The sequence below is a fragment of the Lepidochelys kempii genome, chromosome 4 (assembly GCF_965140285.1).
Source record: "Lepidochelys kempii isolate rLepKem1 chromosome 4, rLepKem1.hap1, whole genome shotgun sequence".
Taxonomy (NCBI): Eukaryota; Metazoa; Chordata; order Testudines; family Cheloniidae; genus Lepidochelys; species Lepidochelys kempii.
The window spans coordinates 52,936,858-52,961,313 of NC_136383.1; the positions used below are offsets into that span (position 1 = coordinate 52,936,858).

Sequence of the window (24,456 nt, forward strand, 5' to 3'; positions counted from 1 at the left end):
TCTGAACTAGAAGTTAAAAAGAAAAAAAGGCTACAAAACTGAGAATGAGCTTCCTTTTTTCTGCTCAGGGAGCATGCAGGATGTTGATATCACAGGCTATGATTAGCTGATAGAAGACTTCTTTCCACATGAAAAAGAGTCTCATCAAAATCTCCACATTTCACTGCTCAGACTAAATGCCAGCATCTATCTAAGCTTAGTTTCATTTATTAATGGTCATTGCCTTATCTTTATGAAATCTAGTCCCCTAGTACATTTTATTTTTCATCATCAAATAGTTATCTGGTATATATTACAATAGGCAGCATTTTGCCCTCCTCTGTCATCTTCCTTTTTCAATTTATAGTAAATTCAACAATAATCAGCTCTGACAGACAGATCCAGAGATTTCAGCATCATCCTGAGTGCATTGTTTATGTAGGTAAATTCTGTTGGAAAATTTAAGATTTAAAAACAAAAAACCGTTCTGTGATAAAAGAAAAGGAGTACTTGTGGCACCTTAGAGACTAACCAATTTATTTGAGCATGAGCTTTCGTGAGCTACAGCTACAAATCTAATTCTCAGTACTCTGCCTCTATTTATGAAAGTAATTCCATATGTAGCATCAAATTAGGAATGAGCACAATTCCAGGAAGCTGCAGCTGGAAATCCCTGCACTTTTTGGGAAGCTGGGATCTGGGTCGGCATTCTGCAGCTGTCATCTACTCTTATAGGATATGTCTACATTGCAGCTGGGAACAAGATTCCCTGCCCAAGGAGACAGACTCGCACAAGCTTGGCTTGAGCTAGGATGCTAAAAATAGAAGAGTGGCCTTTCTGGCACTGGGAGAGGCTCAGGCTAGCCACCCGAGCTCGGACCCAGGGGATTGGGTGAGTGTGAGCTAGGATGCTAACCTGAGTGTCTGCTAGTGCTGCAAAGCTCAGACTATTTTTAGTGTGTTAGCTCAAGAGTCTGTCTGCTCAGGTTGGGAGGCACATTCCCAGCTGCAGCGCAGATATACCTGTAATGACCCCCACAAAAATCTGGATCTGAATTTAGGGAAAGTTTGAATCAAAATCTTGATCTGATCTTTGCAGCTCAGGCCCATCTCTTCATAAAATGCCCTCTCTAATGAAGTAGGGTAACAACTCAGTTAAAAAGTATTATGTTTTGAAGTACTGAGAAACACACAATTTGTGGAATGTTCTATGTCCATTACCTATAGAAAAGAAAAGTGGAAACCAATGCCTTTGGTGTGACAATTTTGAAATATAAATTCCTATTAAAGTATCACTTTAGATGATGTTTCATATACAGAAAAAGGATTAGGAATCCATTGCCATGCAGTATGGTCCAAGGTCACTGAAGTCAATGAGACCACTCGTGCCTAAAATTAGGCACACTCTAAAGTACCTTGCTGAATCAGGACCTATATCATCATCAAAGGATATATAGTGAAATGTTTTCAACTAGAAGTTTTGTTGTTTGTATTTCTGCTTCACCTAAATCTACTGTGAAGCTGTTGCTAAAGAAAAGCTGAATGGCATGGTAGAGTTTTGATTATCCCTCTGCTTCACTAGGACAGGAGAAAGGAAAATGCCTATCTGAGTGTAATGAAGGGATTATGACACCGTTCTCCAATCAATCAACTATCTGGCCCCTGTATATATATTTGAGCAAGCTGCCTGAATCTATCTCATTCTTTCTTTTCTTTTTTAAAGAAGCTTCCAAAATGCTGCCTGCCTCTGACTGAGTCTTATTAACCAACCATAACTTCTCAGGATGTTTGAGACATTAACAGTGGTGAGGAATAGAGGTTTTACTATATTCTGTGGAAAGGGTCCATGTCATTGGCTTCTCCCCTGCAAACTGATGTATTCTTCCCCTTCATGGAGGTAAAACTACTTTCTCCCTTCATTGGGAAGCTGATCCAATGATAAAGAGCTTCTCCATCAATGAAAAACTGTTTATCTTTAAAAAAAGCAAATGTGTAAAGAAAGAAATTTATACAAAGGTAGTGGCTGATTTTTTTTCAATAAAAGAAACAGCATAAAAGTATGTGTCTGACAACTGGGGGAACCCCTACCCCACAAAGATTTAGACAAACAGATACAATCTGTGTGGCATATACTGCCTATAAATGTCTTACTAACACTGAGAATAACTCTCCAGATCATGAAATAATTTCTCCTCAACACATCATATGCCTTTGCTTTTTGACCATCTAGCTGAGGTCACCGGGACAGTGATTTCATTTTCTTTTCAGCGTCCATCCAAACTCATGGTGTTCAATTAGCTTCCTTCATATGCTTAGCACAACATGCAGGGGTAAAATTTGTCAGTTTTTGTCCTTCCACACTGCAGAAGAGAAAATTCTCACTCCAGTAATCAAATAAAGGGCCAAACTGCATCTTTCCCTCACACGGAAAACCCATGAGAGGCTTAGGGGGGCCAAAACACTTAGTAAGGTTCTCCTCACAGAAGCTTTTCCCCTTGAGTGAAAGAAATTTGGGGGTTCATGGAGGATAGAAGTATGTTGTCTGAATCCCAGATTCCCTGGATCCATGGAGAAGGAAACCCCCAGTCTTGTGGAATCCTAGTTTGTGTTTGTCTTCTGCCTCTCCAATGCAACATGGCTCCCAGAAGCCATATTATTGTAAAGTAATAGTGTGCAACACTGGATCTGATCCTCTGAGGTGCAGAGTGTCCTTAACTCTGCTAGGAGCAAAGTTGCTGGGTATCTTCCAGGATCAGGCTGACAGATTGTACAAGCTTGGATAAAACAGTTCTGATCTCCCTCTTTCATGTAGTCTACATACATTGAGTCACTAAAAGAATATTGCATTTTCCAATATAAAGAGGAGTTGCGAGAACTACACCTATGCAGTAAATATGAATCACCATATCTGCATGTGAAAATGTGTCAGTGACTGAAGCGTGGACAGTCCTGCCTAATCCTTGGAGCAACAGTGCTGCCTACCAGTTAAGAGTTGAATCCAGATGGGGCAGGTCCAGGAGCAAAGCCAAACATGATAGTTGGGAGTCAAAGACCAAAGCCTGTGCCAAAGGCGTTGCAGTTAGAGGGTGGAGCCGAGGGTCTGAGCTGGGAGTCAGAGGTCAGGAAGGAGCTGGGGGCTGGAGCAGGAGCATATATAGGCTGGGGCTGGGGCACAGGAGCAAGGCTAGAGGCAATGGAAGCAGGGACAGGACCAAATGAAGCTGCAGGCAAGGAATGTGTTGAGCAGCCACTGGCCTGCTGCTGCTACTGAGCTTAAGTATCAGCCTCTAGACTCCAGCAGCCAATCAGGTGGCACAGTCAGACAGCTTCACGCATTTTACTTGCCACAGGACTGGCTCTGCTGCAGGCACTGAAAAAGCTCCATGGCAAAAGTTAGTGAAGCTAAAGCAATCTAATCTCTGTAACACGGCTATAGGCCAATGTAATATTTGCATCTTGTCATGAGACCCCACAGCTGGGCTGACATACTTAACATCTGAAACTTCAACAGGCTCCTCCTTCCCAACAGCCGACATGCTTCACAAACACAAACCAACTTGCCTTACTGGATCTATAAATCTTTCAGCATGTGCCTCTGCAGAAATCAGAAAGTGTTTCCTAAAAGTGAAAAACCCCAACAACTCTCTTTATATATGCTGTTCACAACCTCTCCCACTAAGGTCTGTATAATCTGTGTAAGAAGGTATCCTTTATCATAGGAGGGGTTGGTAGCACAGTCTATTATTAAGGTTGTCCAACGTATGTCCCATTATAAGAATCTATTTTCAGTTGTTTATAACTTTGACAAACTACAGACAATAGTCTCTTTCACTACACAATCCTGATTCATCCCCAAAGCAGGTCCATCCTATGCACTGTGTGAAGCAGGGGCCCAGTGAAAAAAATAATACATGGTGATGTAATTAAAGATTGTATCATAACATATACACACAAAGGGGCTGAATTATGGTTACACAGGAAACCTTAATTCTGGCATTTCCTATCTTTTGACTGCTTGACTTTAGAACCTGAAGAATGTTAATTTAATGTAGGTTTTTGTGTTTAGTAAGAGATACATTGTGTGGTTTACCACACAGTCACCTGTATTTGGTAAGGTGCAGTTTTTAAGACTCCAGCAGATTTCTTTGAAGGGCTAAGCTGAAACCACAAACATATTTACATTCTCTCATTCTATGAGACTATAGCTATTATGACGTGATACACATGAAATAAGGGCATAACTGTGAGGTCAAGGTCCCCTTAGATCCCTGTACTATAGGTATTGTTTATGAATGTTCACTCAACTATCTTACAGATGAACTCCCAAGTTAAAATGAAAAATGCAAGCTAAGGCCCATATCCTACAAATTACTGTGGGTGGGTGGATCCCTTTACCTACACAGTCCCACCAAAACCAAATAGGGCTCCATGCAGGAATAGCGGTCTGCCTACACCGAGATAGCCCCTATGGCCCTGATCTTTCAGTTAATTGTGTCAGCAATGCTACCAAATTATGCACTCCTGAATGTCCTTAGCGAAGCAGAGAGCACCAGAGGATTCTACAATCACTGAAAAGAATATTTTAAAATGTAAACTACAGTGAATTTCAGTTCTGTATTGCCCAGCCTGTGGCATTGTCAATGGGGCATTTAGCATACATTTCTGGGTTTATATATCTTGTAAATTAATTTCTGAAGTAGACGGATTGTAGAAACTTTTGATCTGAACATGGTCACAAGCTACACAAACACAGTCCATTTTCAGCACACATAAAATAGTTTATCATGAGTGACCCTAGTTACAATTTTGTGTATTTAAGCCACGTGGATCCCATTCCTGCAAATTTGCTTACATTTACACACTAAAGAGTTCCACCGATATCAATGGAAGTACTCATGGTACATAAAATTAAGCATGTGGACCAGAGTTTGCAGGCCACAGAATCCATGCAATTTCGCCTTGGAAGATGGACAGCTAAACCACTGCTTGAAAGATGAAATAGTACTCTAGTGGCAACGAGAATTTCAGAAATATAGACAAAAACAAAATACATGTTAGCTGTAGAGTAATCGCTTATTTTCCTCTATACTGTAGTATTAGATTCTGCATTTAATTTTATTAGTAATTAAAGCACAATTTTTGAAATTGGGCAGACTGAAGGCATCAGAGAGATGATAACAATAGCATCTTGCTTAGAAAGCGTATACAAGACTTTTTGAAAACTATCCCTAAGATGGGCACTTGATAAATGAAAAATAATAGATAACTTGCAACCAAAAATAAGATCAGATCCAAAGCTTATTGAAATCAATGGGATCCTTTCCATTTGATTTCAAGAGGCATTGGACTGGCCGCATATTGCATAACAGATATGTAAATTCATATTAATGAAGTGTCTCTATTACTCCATGTAAGGGCTGGCACAACATTGTATATCTTTGTTATCTTAGTAGGTAACATACCTTGATATGTGCAACAAATGACCATTAGTTCTTGGCTGATATCTCCAGATCTCCTAACAGGGATTAACAGCTCACCAATATCTTCCTCTACTCCGTACTCCAGCCAGGGAATGTACACTATAGATTCTGGAAAACAAAAAGTGTAAGAGACAGAGTATAGTACAATGCTGATGTCATTGATGAATTCGGTCAATAGAGAGATTTAATCTGCTGCGCTAAATCCTTGTATATTTATGTGTAGCTCTATTCACACCAATGGGAGTTTGACCTGAAACAGGATTCAACACAACAACTGAATCAAGACCCCAGGACTCAGCCCAGGGACTGCCATGGGAGCTGTGGGTGTGTGATGTTACACTCCATGTTCTTTATGAAAATATGCTTATGATATGGATATGACATAACAGAGATATAATTTATGCAAGATGGCTCATGTGAGATATCATTGGAAAGGTTATGATTTACTGAATGTGATTATACAATGTGTACACCTGTATCATTTCTGTATCTGAAGTTAGGAATATTGACCATGTATCTGTATTTCAAATGTGCTACTTTGGGTGTCACCCACAACTAGCCCTTCAGGTACAACAATGGAAAAGCCAGATAGGGCTGATTGCCCATTAGCAACGACAATGGACTGTGAAACAGCTTAGTCTTCCTGTGGACACTCCAAACAGCCTGCGAGTAATGGCTGCTAGGGCCCTGCAGAGACATGTGACTGAGTCACCTAGTACTGGACCCCACCTTGGAATGTCAGTGTTTTTCCACCAGAAGACAAAGGGTTCCCACCATACACAAAAGTTATATAAGGCAGGGGAGTGACATCATCATGGTTCTCCTCTGCCTCCCCACCCAAAGAGACAATGGGAAACACCTGGAAACTGAACTGGGGGGAGAAGAGTTGAGCCCAGGCTGGAAGGCTGTCTAACCTGTGAGTAATAATACCTGAAGTTTTAAGCTGCAGGCCTGTGCAGCTGGCTTTCAAGAATCTCTGTAATCTGCCGGAGACAACATTTAGGGTAAGGAACTACTATTTGTAGCCAATTTCTTTAGTGAATCAAGCTTAGTTTGCGTGTTTTGTTTCATTTGCTTAGTAATCTGCTTTGTTCTGTTTGCTATCCCTTTAGCCACTTAAAATCTGCCTTTTATAGTTACTAAAATTTGTTTTGTTTATTATTAAACCCAGTTTATGTAATTTCTAACTGGCGGGGGGAAGCAAGAAGTCGCGCATATCTCTTTTCACATTGAGGAAGAGGGTGAATGTTATGAGCTTGTGCTGTGCAGATTTTTTTATATAGTGCAAGACATTATTATTTTGGGTTTATCTCCCAAAATGGGTGTGGACGTGAGTACTGGGTGAGTCCTCTCACACACAGCTGACTTCAGTCTGTGTCTGCAGCTGGGTATGGCCCTACCTGTGTGTGTGCTGCAAGAGGCCAGAGAGCCTAATTCAGCAAAACAGGAAGAGGGAATCTAGGCTGGTGGAGCAGGAGAGGCTCAGTTAAACCCTAGTACATCAGGTGGCATCCCGGGGGTGGGGTGGGGTGGGGTGGGGTGGGGGGGTGTCCAACCCATCATAGGGTGATCCACACTTCTCAGGATCATGAATTTTGTGTTACGGAATGAAAGAAGGGGAGCAGTAAATGCCACATACCGTCACCAGGATCCACAATTTCAACTGTCGCTATTTCTGGAAACTCAAGGGCAGCCATGATAGGATCAGACAAAATGATCTGGAAAGTTTCAGATGCTTCATATTCATCATCTATGGTTATCCTCACTCGCCAGGTAGCCATGGTCTGTCCTGGATTAAACTGGACTTGTCTCTGAGCTTTCCCTTTGAAATCTTTATCCTTTTTTGCTGTTCCATCTTTAGTCCCAATACCTGAGTAAAAATTGGAAAAACTACTGATTTCCCAAAAGTTTATGTTTGTGTACTGAATCAATTGAATAAGACAAGATTGTGTTTTTTTAACAAGTGTCTGCCAATTACAGATCTTTAGGAAAAAAAAGTGTTTGTAAGATAGACCATACATGGCTGAAAAATGTATTATGGGGCACATTTTAAATGTGGTACTCAGGACCTGACCCTGCAAACACTTATGAATATGAAGGACTTTACTGCATGAATAATTCCACTAATTTATCCAGTGTGTACCTAAAACCTATATTAGCATGTACAACTACTTCAGTGTACGGTTTCTTGGCAACTATAGATTTGAATTGAGCACAGTGTGAGCACTACGCTCACACTGCAAAATTTCTCTCATGTTTAAGTGTTTTCTAGGTTAGGCTCTCAAGTTGGACCTACAGAAAATGTTACATGTGCCTGATGAGGCATGAAAAAAATCTACATGAACTAATTGCATAATTGAGCAGTTACTTGTGCACATAAATGCACATTTTTCCTATTAAATGGATGCACACATATTCATTGCAGGCACAACACAGCCGTCCACATTTAAAATTTTTGGTCCCAGCCTAGCACAAATTAGCCACTACATAATCACAGTAACGTCTTTATTGTAATATCTCTTATTGCTTTTTATTGGTTTTGTGCTTGTATTAGCTTAAGTTATATGGAATTCTTTCCCATTGATGTAATTTGTTCCCCTATTAGAGCCCTCAGGATTTCCCCCATTTATATAACCCTTACTCTTGTAGACCTACCCATGCAGCCACCAACTTGCCAGAGAGAATGACGTGACTGGACCCTTTTCCAGGAATCACACAATATAGAGATGGACAAGCCCTACTAGGTCATTAAATCTGTAGGGTTCTTTCTACAGAAAATTTAAAACTAGACTGGGAATAAAACAAGTAAAGTGTTGTACGCACTCAGGTTTCCATCACTTCCATTGAGACGATATCCCCCCAGCTAAGAAGGTTTTCTTTTGAAATTGCACATGGATCCATTTAGCCTAAGCCAGAATTGTACTGATAGAGGATTTAACCCTAAGAAGGTTTAGAGTGATACCTAAAACAGATGGCTAGGGCTGTGACAGCTCTAGCGAACACTCATAAAAGATGTGTGACTCAGGAGAGAAGTTAAAACAACCAGAATGACAAAGCAGTTCTTACAGTATGCGAGAGAAATACATACAGAGAGATATAGTCTCAAAACTTGAACATACGCTGGAAATCTAAGAGAAGTATGCCACATCTGTGAGTTGTAAGATGCATTTTGCTTTTACTATTTACTATCCTTCAAATGTGTATTTCCTGTTTATGTGTCAACACATTTCACCCCAGCAAGGAAATAACTCATTCCTGAAGCCCACATTTTCCTGACTGTGCAAGTGCTCTAGCTTCATACAACTGTACTTAAAGACTTGAGGAACTGGGGTCTAGTGGAAAGATCAAGATTCTTGTATTCTCTTCCTGGCTTTGCTTCCAGCTTACTGTCTGACTTTGTTCAAATCACTTGAAACCTCTCTGCATCAGTTTACCCATCTGTAAAATGGTCCTCATAATGACGACTACCTATTAGGGGTGTCATGAGGCTTAAACTGATTAATGTTTGTAAAGTACTTTGAGATCCACAGACAACAGCATTACAGAAGTACAGTGTTTTTAATAAGAAACATTTTGTAACAAAGTAGAAGGTACCATATTTTAAACATATAGCATAAACCAACCTAGATGTGTATTGCAGAGAAAGAGTTATTTCATTTAAAATGTAAAGGGTTTTTGCACTTTAATTTTCCAGCTGTAGAAATTTTACAGTTAGGTAAATCAAAAGAGCGTGAGCAAACTAACAGACTCCAACTGTGAGTTTAATGAAGCAAGGCTCTATATCCCACTATGGGGTTTTGGTGTTCATTACTGTCTAAAGGTTTCTACACAGCATCAAATCAAATAGGTGGACTTGTTTTTATTATGGTTTGACACTAGCAATTATGAAACACTCTACTTCCCTGGGATGAGAATAATGAGCCCCTGTCATGTTGAATCCCTTACCTGATTATGAAAGAATCTGATATCCTGAAAACTGCAGTGTGAAATAATTCCCAAATTAGGACTCCCAGTTCTTACACTTGAGAAATATTTAGGAATGCTTGATTTAATACAGACTAACACGGCTGTTCCTCTGAAACCTACTCAGACCAAATGGGCCAAATGGACACTACTACTTAAAATCCTTGATCTGAGGCACATGAAGTGCAAGCACACCTAGAGCAGAACATCCATAGGGACACTACTTTAAAAAGAAGGAAGAGTTTTTGGCCCTCTTGACCTAGACTTTTTTCTAGATTAAAGCAAAGAGCTCTCTCATTCCTGACCACAGGCATAGGAACCTATTTGTCAAATCAATCCCTCCTGTACAAGAATGCATGGAAAGAGGAAAAGTTACTATTTCTACATATTTGAATGAGTGGAAAACTTCATGCATTCACTAATCAGGAGGAAGGATTAGCTGCCAATAGCTAGTGTAAATGCCTGACTTTCTGAAGGATGATGGATTATACACATACTCACTATTACAAATTATGGTTTTACTGTAGAACAAATCTTTGTAAAGAGGGTTTTTTTCCTCCTTTTTCTGCCAGTTCATTTAAAAATGTCAAAATACCTACTAGCTGTTGCATCACATCTTACAGTTGTGGGCAGTTGTAATAACAGGCCGGTGAGAAAGGTTACCAATCAGGCCAACAGAAATCATTATAATTTATTCATAGATTTTTAGAACAGAAGGGACCTTTATGGTCATCTAGTCTGATCCTCCTGCAGAATACAGGTCTGAGAATTTCACCCAGTAACTTCTGCATCAAACCCATAACTTCATTTAAGCTACAGCATAGCTTTTACAAAGATATCCAGTCTTGATTTAGAGACTTCAAGTAACGGAAAATACACCAGATTCCTAAGTAAGCTGTTCCACTGATTAATTACACTCCCTGTTACAGATTTACACCTTACTTCTATCTGAATTTGTCTAGCTTCAGCTTCCAATCATTATGCCTGTTTTTGCTAAATTAAAGAGCAGTCTACCATTGAAAATCTCTTCCCCCATGTACGTACTTGTAAACTGAGATCAAATCACCTCTTATCCTTCTCTTGGATAAACTGAACAAACTAAGCTCCTGTTGCTATAAGGCATGTTTTCTAGACCTCAGATCATTCTTGTAGCTCGTCCGGAGGTTATTTTGAAACAAATAAACAGGTATGTGGGGGACAAAAGCCAGGATCCAGAAACCAAAAAGTAAATTGACGTATAAGAAACAAACAATTATTATCTTCATTATCTGTCATATGTTTTCGCTTCTTCTTTGGAATTCATTTTATTCACTGTGGGATTTTCAAAGATCCCGAAAGAACCCAACTAGGTTCCCAACTCTCAGTGAAATTTGATGGGTAGGACACCTGGCTTTAATTAGGGGCCTTTTATGCCAACAATAGTATCATCTACGCTGGTGTCAGCCCGTTGAGTCCCCTGTTCTAGCTCAGTGGTTCCTTTTTTCAGCTGCTTCACAAACTGCTCCTGCATAGGAGCTTCAGCCTCCTGGTACAGAAAGCTGAGGAGCAGAACGGGTTAGGGACTTTTTCAACAAGATTTTCTTTGTTGAAAAATGCTGATTTGTCAAAACTGGAAACTTTTCACAGGAAAGGCTCAGTCAGTTTAGAGGAATTTCAAAAATGCTGAAACAAAAGTTTAGAAATTGTCTAAACATCAACAATTTTCACATTTTCATAATGAACAAATCTGGTTTGCTGGTTTGAAATTTAGAAATGTAAACAAATTATAGTAAAAAAATTAAATTAAAAATGTTCAAAATTGAAACAAAAAGTTTCAACAAAACTGACTTTTCCCCCCCGATTTTTGGTTCATATTTTTGTGTGTGAGAGATATCTACTTTTCATCCCAATTTGGAACAGGAAGCGTAAATAGCTAGCACATATTGTAAGGTAGAGTGGCCCGTTAACATCTCTGTAGTCACAGGACTAAAAGAGGGGGTTAGTGGGTTGCAGTTTGTTGTAATAAGCCATAAATCCAGTGTCTGATTTATATGACTGCAGCGGTGTTAACGGGGCACTCTTCCTTGAATGTCCCTTAGAATACATGCTAACTACTTATGCTAAGCAATCTGCTCCACCTTGCATTTAGCTATTTAGGCTCAGAACATCTTTCCCAGACCAGAAGAAGAGCTGTGTGTGGCTTGAAAGCTTGTCTCTCTCACCAACAGAAACTGGTCCAATAAAAGATATTATCTCACCCACCTTGCCTCTCCAATATCTTTGGACCGAGATGGCTACAACTACACTGCACACATACAGAGCCCTGTACCAACAATAAATAACAACTGTGGTGTCACTACCGTGGTCCCTGGATGTTGACTTGGTAAAAAACAGCAGCACCAGCTGAACAGTAGCTACTGATGCTCCATAACAAAGCTGCCGCTCTCCCCATATGACATCTAGAACAATTACAAAGTAACTCACTGATGAAAGATGTCTCTCCTAGGTATCCTCTGCGCTTGAGAGTCACCTCCAGGAACTTGGAGTCCTCGTCTACAATGTAGTACTCTTTCTCCAGTGAAATCCAAGCCCAGTTCAAACGGAAGCATTGGCCCTTTAGCTTATTTCCTCCTGTGATTCATGGAAATAACAGACATCATGATACAGCACATGAATTCCAGGACAGGGCTAGAATTCTCTGAGATTGTCATTCAAATGTATTTGCTTTGGCATCAGGGCAAATTAGGAAGCTTTTCTCCTCATCTAGGTATACCTGAGAAAACAAGTGCCCAAGCATGGAATAACCGAGTACCTTCCCACAAGCTCCCACAATACACACTAAATTCACACTCTACAGACCCGAAGGCCTGGCCAGAAGGCAGAGGTCAGTGTGTTTTAGTGTACAGACTCTCTAACTGAGCTAGCCATTACTTTGCAGAAATTAGTCCTACTCCTGATAGGAAAAGTCTGGGAAGGTGGCTTTTCAAGGAGCCATGGCTAGGTCAGAATGTGGCGTTGCATTAATGCTGCTTTTGCTATGCCAATGTATACCATCTGCACACAAAAAATTGAATATAGTCTGAATTTACACATATGCCACATGTTTGGCTACTGAGTAATAAAGTGAGATACGACATTCTTTATTATGTGAGTAATACTTTGCACAAGAGGAATAATCAGGAGTTGTAATTAGTGTCCCTTCTTATTCTTAGGAAAATAATTTAACAACATTTACTTCAATAACATTTCAGATTATTCTCTGTTTTCTTTTATATAGATGAGACTAAGAGAGAACTATGAATGTAATGTCATTTAAAGCTAAAAAACCTCAAAGATAAATCATACTAAACACTCTTGAAAGGATACTTAGGGAATTTGCACATCTAACTTATATTCGAACCAACAGGAGCCAGATGTAATTTCCTTCCAGCATCAATGGGAGACCACATTAATATTGTTATTTGTATTATGGCAGTGCCTAGAGGTTGCAACTGAGATTAGGGCTCCATTGTGCCAGGCAAGATAAATGCCTTTACAGCAACAGTAAAGGCCTAATCTAACTCCCACTGAAATCAGTTGAAGGACTTCTGTTGACAGCAGCGGGAGTTGGATTGGACTCTAAATCAGGAGTAACTCCAATAAAAATCTATGAAGCTCCATCAGTGTAAAAGATAATAATCAATCCTAACATGATTTCTTCCTCTTATTCCATCTGACATTTCCAGCTTCTAATCAATTGTACTCCTGAACTAAAGATTTTAATGGCACCTAGGAAACTCAACATCCATCAATAAAGAAATCCTGAATATCACCTTTGTTAACTGCTGAAGCTTAGGGCTATTTACCAATCCGCAACCTTTTCAGTTTAGCTGTTTGTTTACCGCTCTGGCTGACATGGAGTCACAATGTGTGGTCTGAAAAATTACCTCTGAAAACATAATCCACACATGCATCTTTATGACTGGTGTGCAATGGCCAGTGGAGGTGGTGATATTTTTTTGTCCTCAGAAACACCCCAATAAATCATATAATTATTTCTGGTGCAAAGTGAAGTTCAGTGTGATTAATGGCCAACAATCAAAGTTGTTCTTGGTTGCTATTTGATTCAGCCTTTCTTCCTTTTTCTCTACTTATCTAATCAACTGTTGTCAGGGTTGGGTTATTTCTTTTAAAAAAAAGCACTAGGTGCCCCAAATTGCCAATGCTACTTTAGCCTGGAAGTGGAGGATTGGAAACAAATGAAGTGTGAGTGTGATTCAGAGCCAGATTTTTAAAGAAAAAGACAACTTTTAAAAAAGAATCTTTTGACTCGTTGAGGGATAAACACACTCCTACAGGTGACAGTTATGCGAACAGACTACACAAGTTTTCAAGCACTTAATCCAGTCTAGGATAAACTGGAACATTTCTAATTTCTTAGCATCTACAACCAAAAGAGAGGTTTCAATTTAAGAGTACAATTTGCAAATTATGACACTACACAGACACATAGAGGAGAGAGAGTGCAACTACATGTCTGACTACATCTGTTTCCAATCATGAATACTGACTTCTTTGAAGTCAGTGTTTGCATTCTAAAGCACTCACCCCCTTCAAATCACAAAAAAGAGCAAACAGAGTATTCTCCACACGCCTGAACTAACTGCGGAAAACAGAGGTTAGTGATGGGATGAGGAACTTGTGCTAACTTCCCTAGGCCTTTAAAACTTGTACATTATGAATGGAGAAAGAGAAAGCAAACTAAGTTGTTGGTCATGCACTCTTCATGGGAAGAAACTTGTGTCCACCGTGTCTGGGTGGGTTAGAATACTCTCTGGAATTTCTTCAGCAGCAACATTCCCCACACACCAGACATATTTGCATCAGTCAGTCATTAGAAATGCAATTTATGATGTGGCTCTGCAATCTATCACATATGTTCATATGTACACACTCAGGAACACACATGTATAGATACAATAGAAATATCACAGAGACAATTGGGATATCCATGTGAAAAACTGCCTTTGGTAGTCGCCCTTTATGTTACTGATATTTGCCAGTGGGGACAGCTGTTGTTTTTATAGGCGCTTTACGCTGCTAGAGCATTAGCATTATTAAGGCAGCCTGGTTTTTCAGGTACAGAGAGATGAAAACAGGAATGAAAATGTATTTTTAAAACTCAAAATATTTCTGAAATACTTTATCTCCAACATCCATGGTAGTCTGGTAAAAGCTTTGTTGGGAAATACCTGCATAACTCACATTCGGCTTACCACCCATGATTAACATGGACACTTAAATAAAGCATTTTTTCTCCCATGTGAATATAGCAATCTTGTTGCTAGTGTGACAGGAGAGATATGGGACAGAAGACATCAGCGTGCATTTGCTGGTTTCATGAGCTAAGGAGGATTCTAAAACTCACCTGTAATAAACAATATCAAAAGGCGGGTGTACATATTCATTCTTACTGATCAAAACCAAAACACTGTCTAAATATTCTTATTGTCATGTTACATAAATATTTTGCCAAATGTAGGAACCATTTTTGTTCCACTTAATGTTGCTAATGTTATTCATGAAGAAAGAAAAGCATAGTTCACTGAGAAGTTTATATTGTTATGGTATGAAGATACCTACATTCTCTCTTTAGAATCAGCTAGTACATGGAAAGAGCCACAATACAGACACCAAAAACAGAAGAAAAAGAAGTGTTTTTGCATATGTTCACCTATTAAAGCAACAGTGACCTTGGCACAATGCGTATCTTGAGGATTAACGACTAAATGGAGGAGCTGGTGACCCAAAGCAGATGGTCACTAATCCCCAGGAAATGCCCTGTACCTCTGTCATCACCGCTGAATAAAAGAGCATGAGAGGTACAGGCACACACCATTTTTCAGCAATGCACGCTTCAGGCTTTGATTTAGTTACTGTGACATTTTGTAAATTCCCACATAAAAATCCCTGTTAATTTACAGTTAAAGTTGTTCAAGCTCATTTCCCATCAATGCTATTGAAGAAATCAAGAAACTCCCCAGCCGAGGGAAGATAACATCCATAGCAATCTCATCCTTTTGTCTTACCACTCAAACACCACAACACCTACAAGTTCTCACAGACTCTTCACCTCTGCAACAGACTTCTATTCTCTTTCCATACAACCTCCCTCACAGGGCTGGCCCTAGACCAAATGGCGCCGCAAGCAAGGAATGTCTTCGCCCCCCCCTTCATTTGTTAAACTTTTGAATACCTTATTTTTTATTGCATTTGGAGCCCATTTCATGACTTTGATGCACAATTTGCATGCATGATTTATCCCTGTCATAGAAGAAGGTAAATTTGCACACTAAGATCTGTAAATCTGTATTTATTCATGCCATATATAAACAAAATAAAAAAATTGTTTCCTCAAAGCTTATAGAAACTTTCTAATTTTAAGAATAAGTGAAATGGACTAACATCAAGAAATTGAACTGTGCACTCACATTGGGTAGACCAGTATTAAATAGTGTTACAGTAGGTGACAGCCTTAGAATGTTACCCTAGCCTTTCAATTCAAAAGGTAGCTTTTCTCGCCTTTGCCTTCGCGAGCTGAAGCACAGAGAGATCCAAAGAGTGGCTAATGGCATTTTCAAGTGATAAAATAACAAGTGATGTCAGGCTCTCATTGGCCATCGATCCATTGAAGATATGTTTTAATGAGCCTGAGCTTCAAAAAGTTGCGCTCATCGCTTGCAACTGTGACCAGTAGCATGACAGAATCCTCAAAGCTATCCACACATTAGGGAGAAAAAAGTGTTCTTCAGCTCTGCATCATGAATGAATTGGAGAACTTGTAGTGGAGAGTGCTTCACATATTGCAAAATGTGAAGGATGTTGTCCATTTAGACATAGAGGTCTTTATCATTAACTTCCGAACATTCATTGACGTCCAAACATGTGTCAGCATCCAGTGAAGGTCTGTATAATTGTTCAAGTGTTTTCCTGTCTGCCGGCAGCTTACTAAAGTAATATAAAAAAAACCAGATCTTTTCGTGGTGCTTCATTTGTCCAAACCTTCGTCAACGGATACTCGAGCCGCATCAACGAGTGAGCAAAAATATTCCCTCTTGATTTTTTTCTTCTGCAATTCCTAGCACCTCACCTCTGCCTTCGGAAACGTCTCTTCTTCTGATGAATATGAGTTTCCTTGAAGACAGGCTCAACTCCTATGTTTTCCGCCATTTCTTTGGCAGCAGTGATGGCATCTTCAAATCCGTTGTCTCTGTAGGCCACAATGAAATCAAGGCAGCTTCTCATCAAAGTAGTAGCAGTTGCAATGTCCATTGACGGAGTTTGTAATGCCTTGCTTACAATGTTTACTTGGAACAGGATATCATGCCAAACCACAATTGAGATCGGAAATTTGAAGCCAGTGATCTGGTTTGCCAGGCTTTGCTCCTTGTCGGATTCCAGCCTTAGCTTTACTTGATTGCACCAGTTCCATCAGGGCATCGTCAACCTCAGTCACTTGGTACCTCACTGGCCTTACACTGTCATGGCGACTCCCAAGTCACTTAGTGGCTTCACAGACAGATTTGTAACACTGTCTGTGAGGACCTTCCACATAATAGTTGATGCTAAAACCAGGATGTATATCCTTTGCAGTACTCCGAAAAGAGATACTGAATCTAAAGATGATGACGCTGCATCTGACATAACCAGGTTGAGGAATGGCAGCCACAAGGCACGAAGAAAACTCTTGGATTCAGTGCAAGAATCCTTGCCTGGATGCCACTGTTTCTTTCCTATGTGCACATGCCATTGTTGTAGCTTTGGCTGTGGCAGTCCTGAAACTTTATTTTATTCTCATTCAAAATATTCATCAACAGTTCTGTTATGCCGACAAACCGGAAACAGATAAAGTGTTCCTTTACTTGGATACAGCCATTCTTGTTGTCAACAAATCTTACTGTAAAATGACATCTTTTCACTGTGACTAATGTCGGGAGTGCAGTCCATTATTACAGGATAGTACTTTGTTTTGCCAAGCCACATTAATATGTTATCAAGCACCTTCCTTGCCATAAGATCAACCAATTTGTTTTGATTTAGTAATGGTCCATAGCTTCTTTACCAACTACTCGATGTAGGTGCTCACGTATGACATATTTTCTAAGGAGCTCTACCAAACTAAGGAAATTACCATTATGTTCAGTGAACAACTTATCCAATGAGCCCCGGAAAGCTAAATTATTCTTTGCAAGGAAGAGGATAATTGAGATCAGACGCTTGAGCACGTTCCTCTAAAGCTGTTTTTCTACATTAATAATGTGCTGTTTTTCTGTGTCTATGCATTTATTTAGCTTGAGCCTGGACTCTACCTCCATCCATTTGAAGCAGGCTGTAAAATGGCGGGATAACTTTTCATGTAGATTCAGGGCATCGGCTAAGTTATGCCAGTGATTGTACCCAGAAAGCGCAAATAATGATTTGGCATTCTTATGAAATATTTTGCAACAAAAACAGAACACTTTGTCAGTTGATTTTGAGTAAACCAGCCAATGCTGATTCAGTTTCTCACCTTTCATGAGCACTCTTTTACAGTCTGCTCATTTACTGGAAATGTTATAGCCTCAATTTTCCCCGGCCCATTCAAAATTGTACAATAATATCAGCAGAATTAAGGATCACTAGCCATAAAGCAGGATCTAATATATTGATTTCTGGTGTGCAATTTTTCTCACTGCTGTTTCTGTCATCATGCAAGGCTGATTCTTGTTTATCGTTTCTCTCCTTCTCATATGAGCCACATTCTTCTTTATAAAAAGAAAAGGAGTACTTGTGGCACCTTAGAGACTAACCAATTTATTTGAGCATGAGCTTTCGTGAGCTACAGCTCACTTCATCGGATGCATACTGTGGAAACGGCAGAAGACATTATATACACACAGAGACCATGAAACAATACCTCCTCCCACCCCACTGTCCTGCCGGTAATAGCTTATCATTCTTTATCATTCTCATTTACCTCTCCAGGAAAACTGGATGATTCTCCACCACTTTCCTCAGATTTCCATTCCTTATCTTCAGGTAAATCTGCTAATTCCTTAGTAATAGAACTTCCATAATTTTACACTTCACTCCTCAATTTCTTCTGCACTGGGACGATTGGTACTACCTAAAGCCCGGTCTATGTTGTTCTGTATCAGATATTTTCCTATCAAATTTGCCCCTTGTTGCAAATTAGATTGCAATTGAGCTTTTCGCTTCCTATACTGAGCTCCTGAAGGCTTCTTCATGGGCATCTTTTATTTTCTATGGGGGAAAACAGACATTATTAGGGAGAGCAAAGCAGACATTATTAGGGAGAGTTACATTGTTGCGTTGATAGGAGTTTGACAGGAATCTCTGGTGTTTCATTAAATATGTCCTTTATTAATTGCTACTAATACTCTTCAAGTCTTAAAACATAAGTACACTTTCACAATTGCACAATAAAACAAGGTTCACAATATCGCAGTTGCGCTCTCACTTCACATTATTCTTACATCTCACTGACTGGCTGGTGATGCCCTGCCCCCTATATACCCATGAGGGCATGGCTGACAACATTCTAGGAGGTTCGAGGAAAATGTAGTTCTCATAAAGTCTGGAAGTTTCCGTGAGATTCTACAAAGGTACAGAACATTCTAGGAGGTTAGTGAAAAATGAATCCACATACAGAGTACCTGAAACATTTTAATTCAAACATTCTATTTTTCCTTGTCGTTAACAACAAAAACAACTCCCTGAGCCTGGCGCCCCAGGCAGTTGCCTGGGTTGCCTGCCCCTAAATCTGGCCCTGCTACCTCACCTCATAATGTGCACATTCAATTGCTCCAAATCGCACTCAAATGCACAAATTTAACTACACCTCCAGGAGATTAACATATTTTACTGACATACGACCATCATAAAAAAAGCAAAGGATTCTCTTCTGCTCCAGAGCTCCTCTTGTCACAGGCCGGTGGTGCCATCAGGGAATTAGTTGTGGCTTCCCAATCCTCTGCCACCTGACCCCAGTGCAAGTTAGAGCAGCTGAGGAACTGCTAGACCACACTGTTACAAGGTTTGATGCCCCCCTCCCCACCGGCTCCCCACACCAGAGGCAGCTCGAGCAGGAAGTGGTTATGCTGCCTTCACAAGTTTTACACCAGCACAGAACTCCCCTGTGCAAGGATAATTCTTCAAAGATTGCAACTTGAGTGGCGACAAATGGATAAAATGGACGACGGAATCAAAGCCATAATTTGTTATTGCTACTTTAAAAAAACAAGCTGTCTGGTCTTTTCAGCCATATTATTATTTATTTATATTGCCATAGCACCTAAGAGCCCTAGTCATGAACCAGATACATGCACTGCACAGACAGAGAACAAAAAGAAGGTTCCTGCCCCAAAGAGCCTACAATATAAGTATAAGACAAGGGACAACAGATGGATACAGACAGACAGTACAAGCAAACAATGAGGAAATACCGGTCATGATGGCAGGCAGTGATAACACAGCAACAGGGATCCGACAAAGGGGAGGGTTTCAACCAACTTGTGCTGACAAACCCAATTTGCATCGCTTCAAGGGCAGACACACAATCTGGGTTTGTGGTTCATCAGACAGAAGAGCTGCTGCTCTTCCAATGATTCCTAGGTGGTTTATGAGAGAGTGGGACTTCTGCTGGTGATCCTAACATTGGCCAGCAGTTAGGGTCTGAGGAGGGGATTCTGAACAGCAGGCTCATGAGCTGACCAGCTGGCTGTCTCTACCAGCAACCTGTAGACTTTGAAAGCAGCCAACTAAACACCCAACAAGCCAATTCTGGCTCAGTAGTGAAGCTGTGGAATAGAGACTGGGGTTATGAAGCAAGGAGGCTTATGGGCTGATGCTTCTGGCCAGCCTGTTTTCCTGACTCCTCACAGTTAGGAGCAGCAGAGATTGTGTATGAGAGATTACGTAGGAGATGAGCCGATGAGTCAGGGAGGGAGCCTGGCTGCATGAGGAAACTGAAGTTGACAGAATTTTACAGTTACACGGGCTACTCATTCAGAAGACCAGTTAGGTTATAACAAATTAGAGTTATTTTCCTATGTGTTTAATTGTAAAAGTTCAAAAGTGACTTGTGTTTGTGAAGTCTGCAGTTTGTGGGGACTGTTGTTATTTAGCTAGACTGCAATCACAGAAAAACTGAAGACTCTCAGGCAGCATTTCATAAAGGGGGTATTAAAAATTCCTCTGGAAAAAAGTTTGTAAATACTTTTTAAGAAAATACATGGAAAGTTGAGGGTTTTTGTGAAGAGTTATTGTGCCAAATTTGGAGTCTAACAAACAGATCCTGAGCGGGTGTAAAACAGCATAGCTTTATTGACTTCAACGAAGCTATGCTGATTTATACTCACTTAGAATATGTCCTTAAATACAAAAAAATAAAAAGTGAAAAGGAAGGATTTAGTGTAAAATTCAACACTGCCTCCATAATACATTTGGTCAAATTCATCCCTGGTGTAACCCCAGTCAAGTGCAGTTGCACCATGAATTAATATGGCTCAATGTTTCGATTTTCTTTCAGTGTATTAATTTCATTAGCATAGTACTGAGGCCTTGGCTACACTTACAGATGTAGAGCACTGTGAGTTAAACCCGCCTTTGTACAGCTGAGTAGGGAAAGCGCGGCAGTCTGTTCACACTGACAGCTGCCAGCGCACTGTCCTGGCCACACTTGCAGCAGCATTGGGAGCGGTGCATTATGGGCAGCTATCCCAGCATTCAAGTCGCTGCAACATACTTTTCAAATGGGGGGGGGAGTAGAGTGACAGGGAGCGTGGGGGGAGAGAGAGTGGGTTTTTGGGGTCCTGAGAGTGTGTCATCACACTGTCTTGTAAGTACAGACCCTTCGCCCTCCCCCGCCTCTCTCTCACTCACTGAAAGCAAACGGCAGCGGTTTCTTTTTTTCTCATAGACGAGATAAGCAGCCGCTCGCCAAAACGGACCCCAACCCTCCAGCGCCGCCTCTCTCTTCAAGCAAACATTAGCTGTTGGCACTCCAAACGGAGCCCCCCTGCCTGCCTCTCACTCATTCAAAGCAAACGGTAGCTGTGTTTGTTTTTTGATAAGCAGCCCCCCGAAACGGAGCTTTGAAACGGCACTTCCAGGTCCGGAGTTCACAACAAAACAAGAGAGGGTGCTTCAGTTAAAAGGATTATGGGGAGTTTCCGGAGGTCAATCAGTGCGTAATAATGTTACTCCCCCTTTACACTGGAGCGTCTCAGCCAATGTGCAACAGCTGTTAATCCTCTCGGGGAGGTGGAGTACCAGGAGCGCTCCAGCCAGGGAGTCAGAGCGCTCTACGTGCCTTGCCAGTGTGGATGGGGAGTAAGGTAGAGTGCTCTGGGAGGCTTTATTGCGGTATAACGTGCAAGTGTAGCCAAACCCTGGGATTCGACAATACTTGACATGTGTGTTAAGAGAGAGCAAAAATAACTTGGGGAAAAACAAAACCAGGAGAGTGGCTAGGAGAATGGTGCTAAAAAAAGCACTGAAAACTGAGAGAGCTTGTTTTTGGCTTAATTGACACTCAGGATGTCTTCTTTACAAAAGTACTTTTTGACAGAAGAAAAATTGTAGGCTTTGCTTGACAGGTAAAATTGGCAATATCTGTCATTCCTAGGAGGTATGGTTTAGGCCTGTGGGCTCTGTAGTGAAAGAGTCACAGGCCTTATTAACTATAATCGCTTGATGGAGTACCTCAGCTAATTGAAGCTATGCAACTGTCATCCAGGGTAATCAGAGTGCAAAATTTCAAGGTCTGGTGTATGGTAATTTGAGTTTGAGATCCCTGCTGTAAAGGATGTAAAACTCTCTCATATTTACATTAGCTTTTAGGTCTTGAACTATGATTTGAACACAGATCTACATCAAGTGACAAAGAAACAGAATGATACAACTGAGTTGCGGACACATCTGTTCACATGTCTAGAAGCCTACCTGGGTAGTGTGCATTACGTTGGCACAGTGACTGACTATTGTTAAAACAGCAGTAAATGGAGCGTTAAAGATCAAACAGCCTTCCTGCTGCAGTCCAGAAAGCTGAATGGAGAAATCTAGCTGCTGAGCAGCCCACAAATAGCAGGGCAGGCTCATTTCCCATGCTCTAGATTTCACATATATTACAGGTCCACATCAAGGCTTACATTGGTGTAAACCAGGAGAAACTCCACCAAAGTCCATGGAAATAGAGCAGTGCGAGCAAAAGGACACTCAGACTCTAGAACTCTAAATAATGTACAGTTGTGTAACACTAAAAGTGGGAGGGGGAATAGAATTTCAAGCCTGGAATCTAATTCAGAAAGAAAATTTAACTTCTGTAACTTGCATAAAGAAAACATATAGGGATCCTCAGGCCCACCATCCTACCAGACTTGGGGAGCCCTCTGTTTTAGCCTGACTGGCTGACCTTCATTCTACTCAGCTCCAGCAGATGAAATAATGTTCCTTTACCACACATGCTCTGTGGATGCCAATATTTTTGCAGATGACCATTGCCATTAGCAGGATAGTGGATACTAACCCATTGCTTGAAAATAAATGGGTTGCTGTCAGGTGATCAGGGAGAAGGTGCAGAGGAAATGGGCTCAGACCCTGGGATACAGTTGGAAGGTCTATCTTCTTGCTGCTGAATGTCAGTTATTCACAACACAAAGCTTTATAAAAGCATTTGGGCATACTGTTACTCACACAAGAAACAAGTAACCGCTGTGAGTAAATCAACTAAAACAGCTGTAGTGCATCTCTAATCTTGTTTAAGCTTCCTTTCTTCACCATGGATTTGCACATAAGGTCTACTGCAGGGGTAGGCAACCTATGGCACGCGTGCCAAAGGCAGCACGCAAGCTGATTTTCAGTGGCACTCATACTGCCCAGGTCCTGGCCACCGGTTCCAGGGGCTCCACTGCTTGGCTGGTGTACCGGCCGCCAGCCCGCTGCCAGCTAGGGTTCCGTCTGCCAGCCCACTCAGCCCGCTGTCGGCCCTGGGCCCAGCCATCGGTCCAGGGGACTCCGCTGCCGGCCTGGGAAACCCGCCGCTGGCCCCCTGCCAGCTGGGGTTCCATCTGCAGGCCCCGCTCAGCCTGCTGCCGGCCCCGGGTCCCGACCACCAATCCTGGGGGGGCTCTGCTGCTGGCCTGGAGTCCCGGCTGCCAGCCTGGGGCTCAGCAGCCGCCCCCAGCTGTGGCCCACTGGCCGCAGCCTGGGGCAGTGAGGGGTGAAGACAGGGGCAAGAGGGGGCACAGCTAAGCACCCCCACCTTTAAAAATTGTTCCAGCGCCACTGTACTGGGATATTTTTAAGTCCTGATTTGCTGCTTACATCACGTCACGTGGAACAGCACACTGCATTTGATATTGAGATTAGAATGTACACGCAAGAACTGGAATCAGAATTTTCTGACAGATTTCAAGATTTCCAGAGATTTGGCCCAATGCTTTCTTTTCTCATTAAACCTGAAAAGTTCAACAAAAGCGACTTGGATTTGTCTGTATTTCAGTGGATGGGTGTTGAAGATTTTGAAATCAGTTAAAAAGCTCAAAATTGTGGGCATCAAAGTTTGGAGATGCGGAGTGCACTTAAAGCTACCGAGAGAGACCATGGGGCCTCTATGCTGACCTGCTGGACGTCCCTGCCAGCGAAATTTAACTGTTTGAAGAAAATTGCGTTTGCAAAGCTTTCAGCATTTGGATCCACATACCTGTGTGAACAGGTATTTTGACACATGAAATCTGTCCTCTGTCCCTCTCGGAGCCGGTTAACAACTGATCACTCAGAAGCCTGTGTGCAGCTTAAAGTATCCAAATACGTGCCAGACATTGGAAAACTCAGTAAGGAAAAGCAAGGGCAAGGATCAAACTAAACTAATAAGATCTGCATTTTAATTTAATTTTAAATGAAGCTTCTTAAACATTTTAAAAATCTTATTTACTTTACATACAACAATAGTTTACAGACATATTATAGACTTATAGAAAAAGACCCTCTAAAAACATTAAAATGTATTACTGGC

General features: G+C 41.1%; 1 protein-coding gene across 1 annotated transcript in view; it reads right to left on the minus strand.

The window, feature by feature from the left end:
• The window catches only part of FREM3 (FRAS1 related extracellular matrix 3), a 122,306-nt gene that overhangs the window by 62,212 nt on the left and 35,638 nt on the right, over nucleotides 1-24,456 (minus strand). Inside the window, exons 3-5 of the mRNA XM_073341227.2 lie at nucleotides 11,886-12,032; nucleotides 7,099-7,329; nucleotides 5,442-5,567 (exon numbers count right to left, since the gene is read on the minus strand). Of these exons, the coding sequence (XP_073197328.2) occupies nucleotides 5,442-5,567; nucleotides 7,099-7,329; nucleotides 11,886-12,032 (504 nt within the window). The remainder of the gene's footprint in view (nucleotides 1-5,441; nucleotides 5,568-7,098; nucleotides 7,330-11,885; nucleotides 12,033-24,456) is intronic.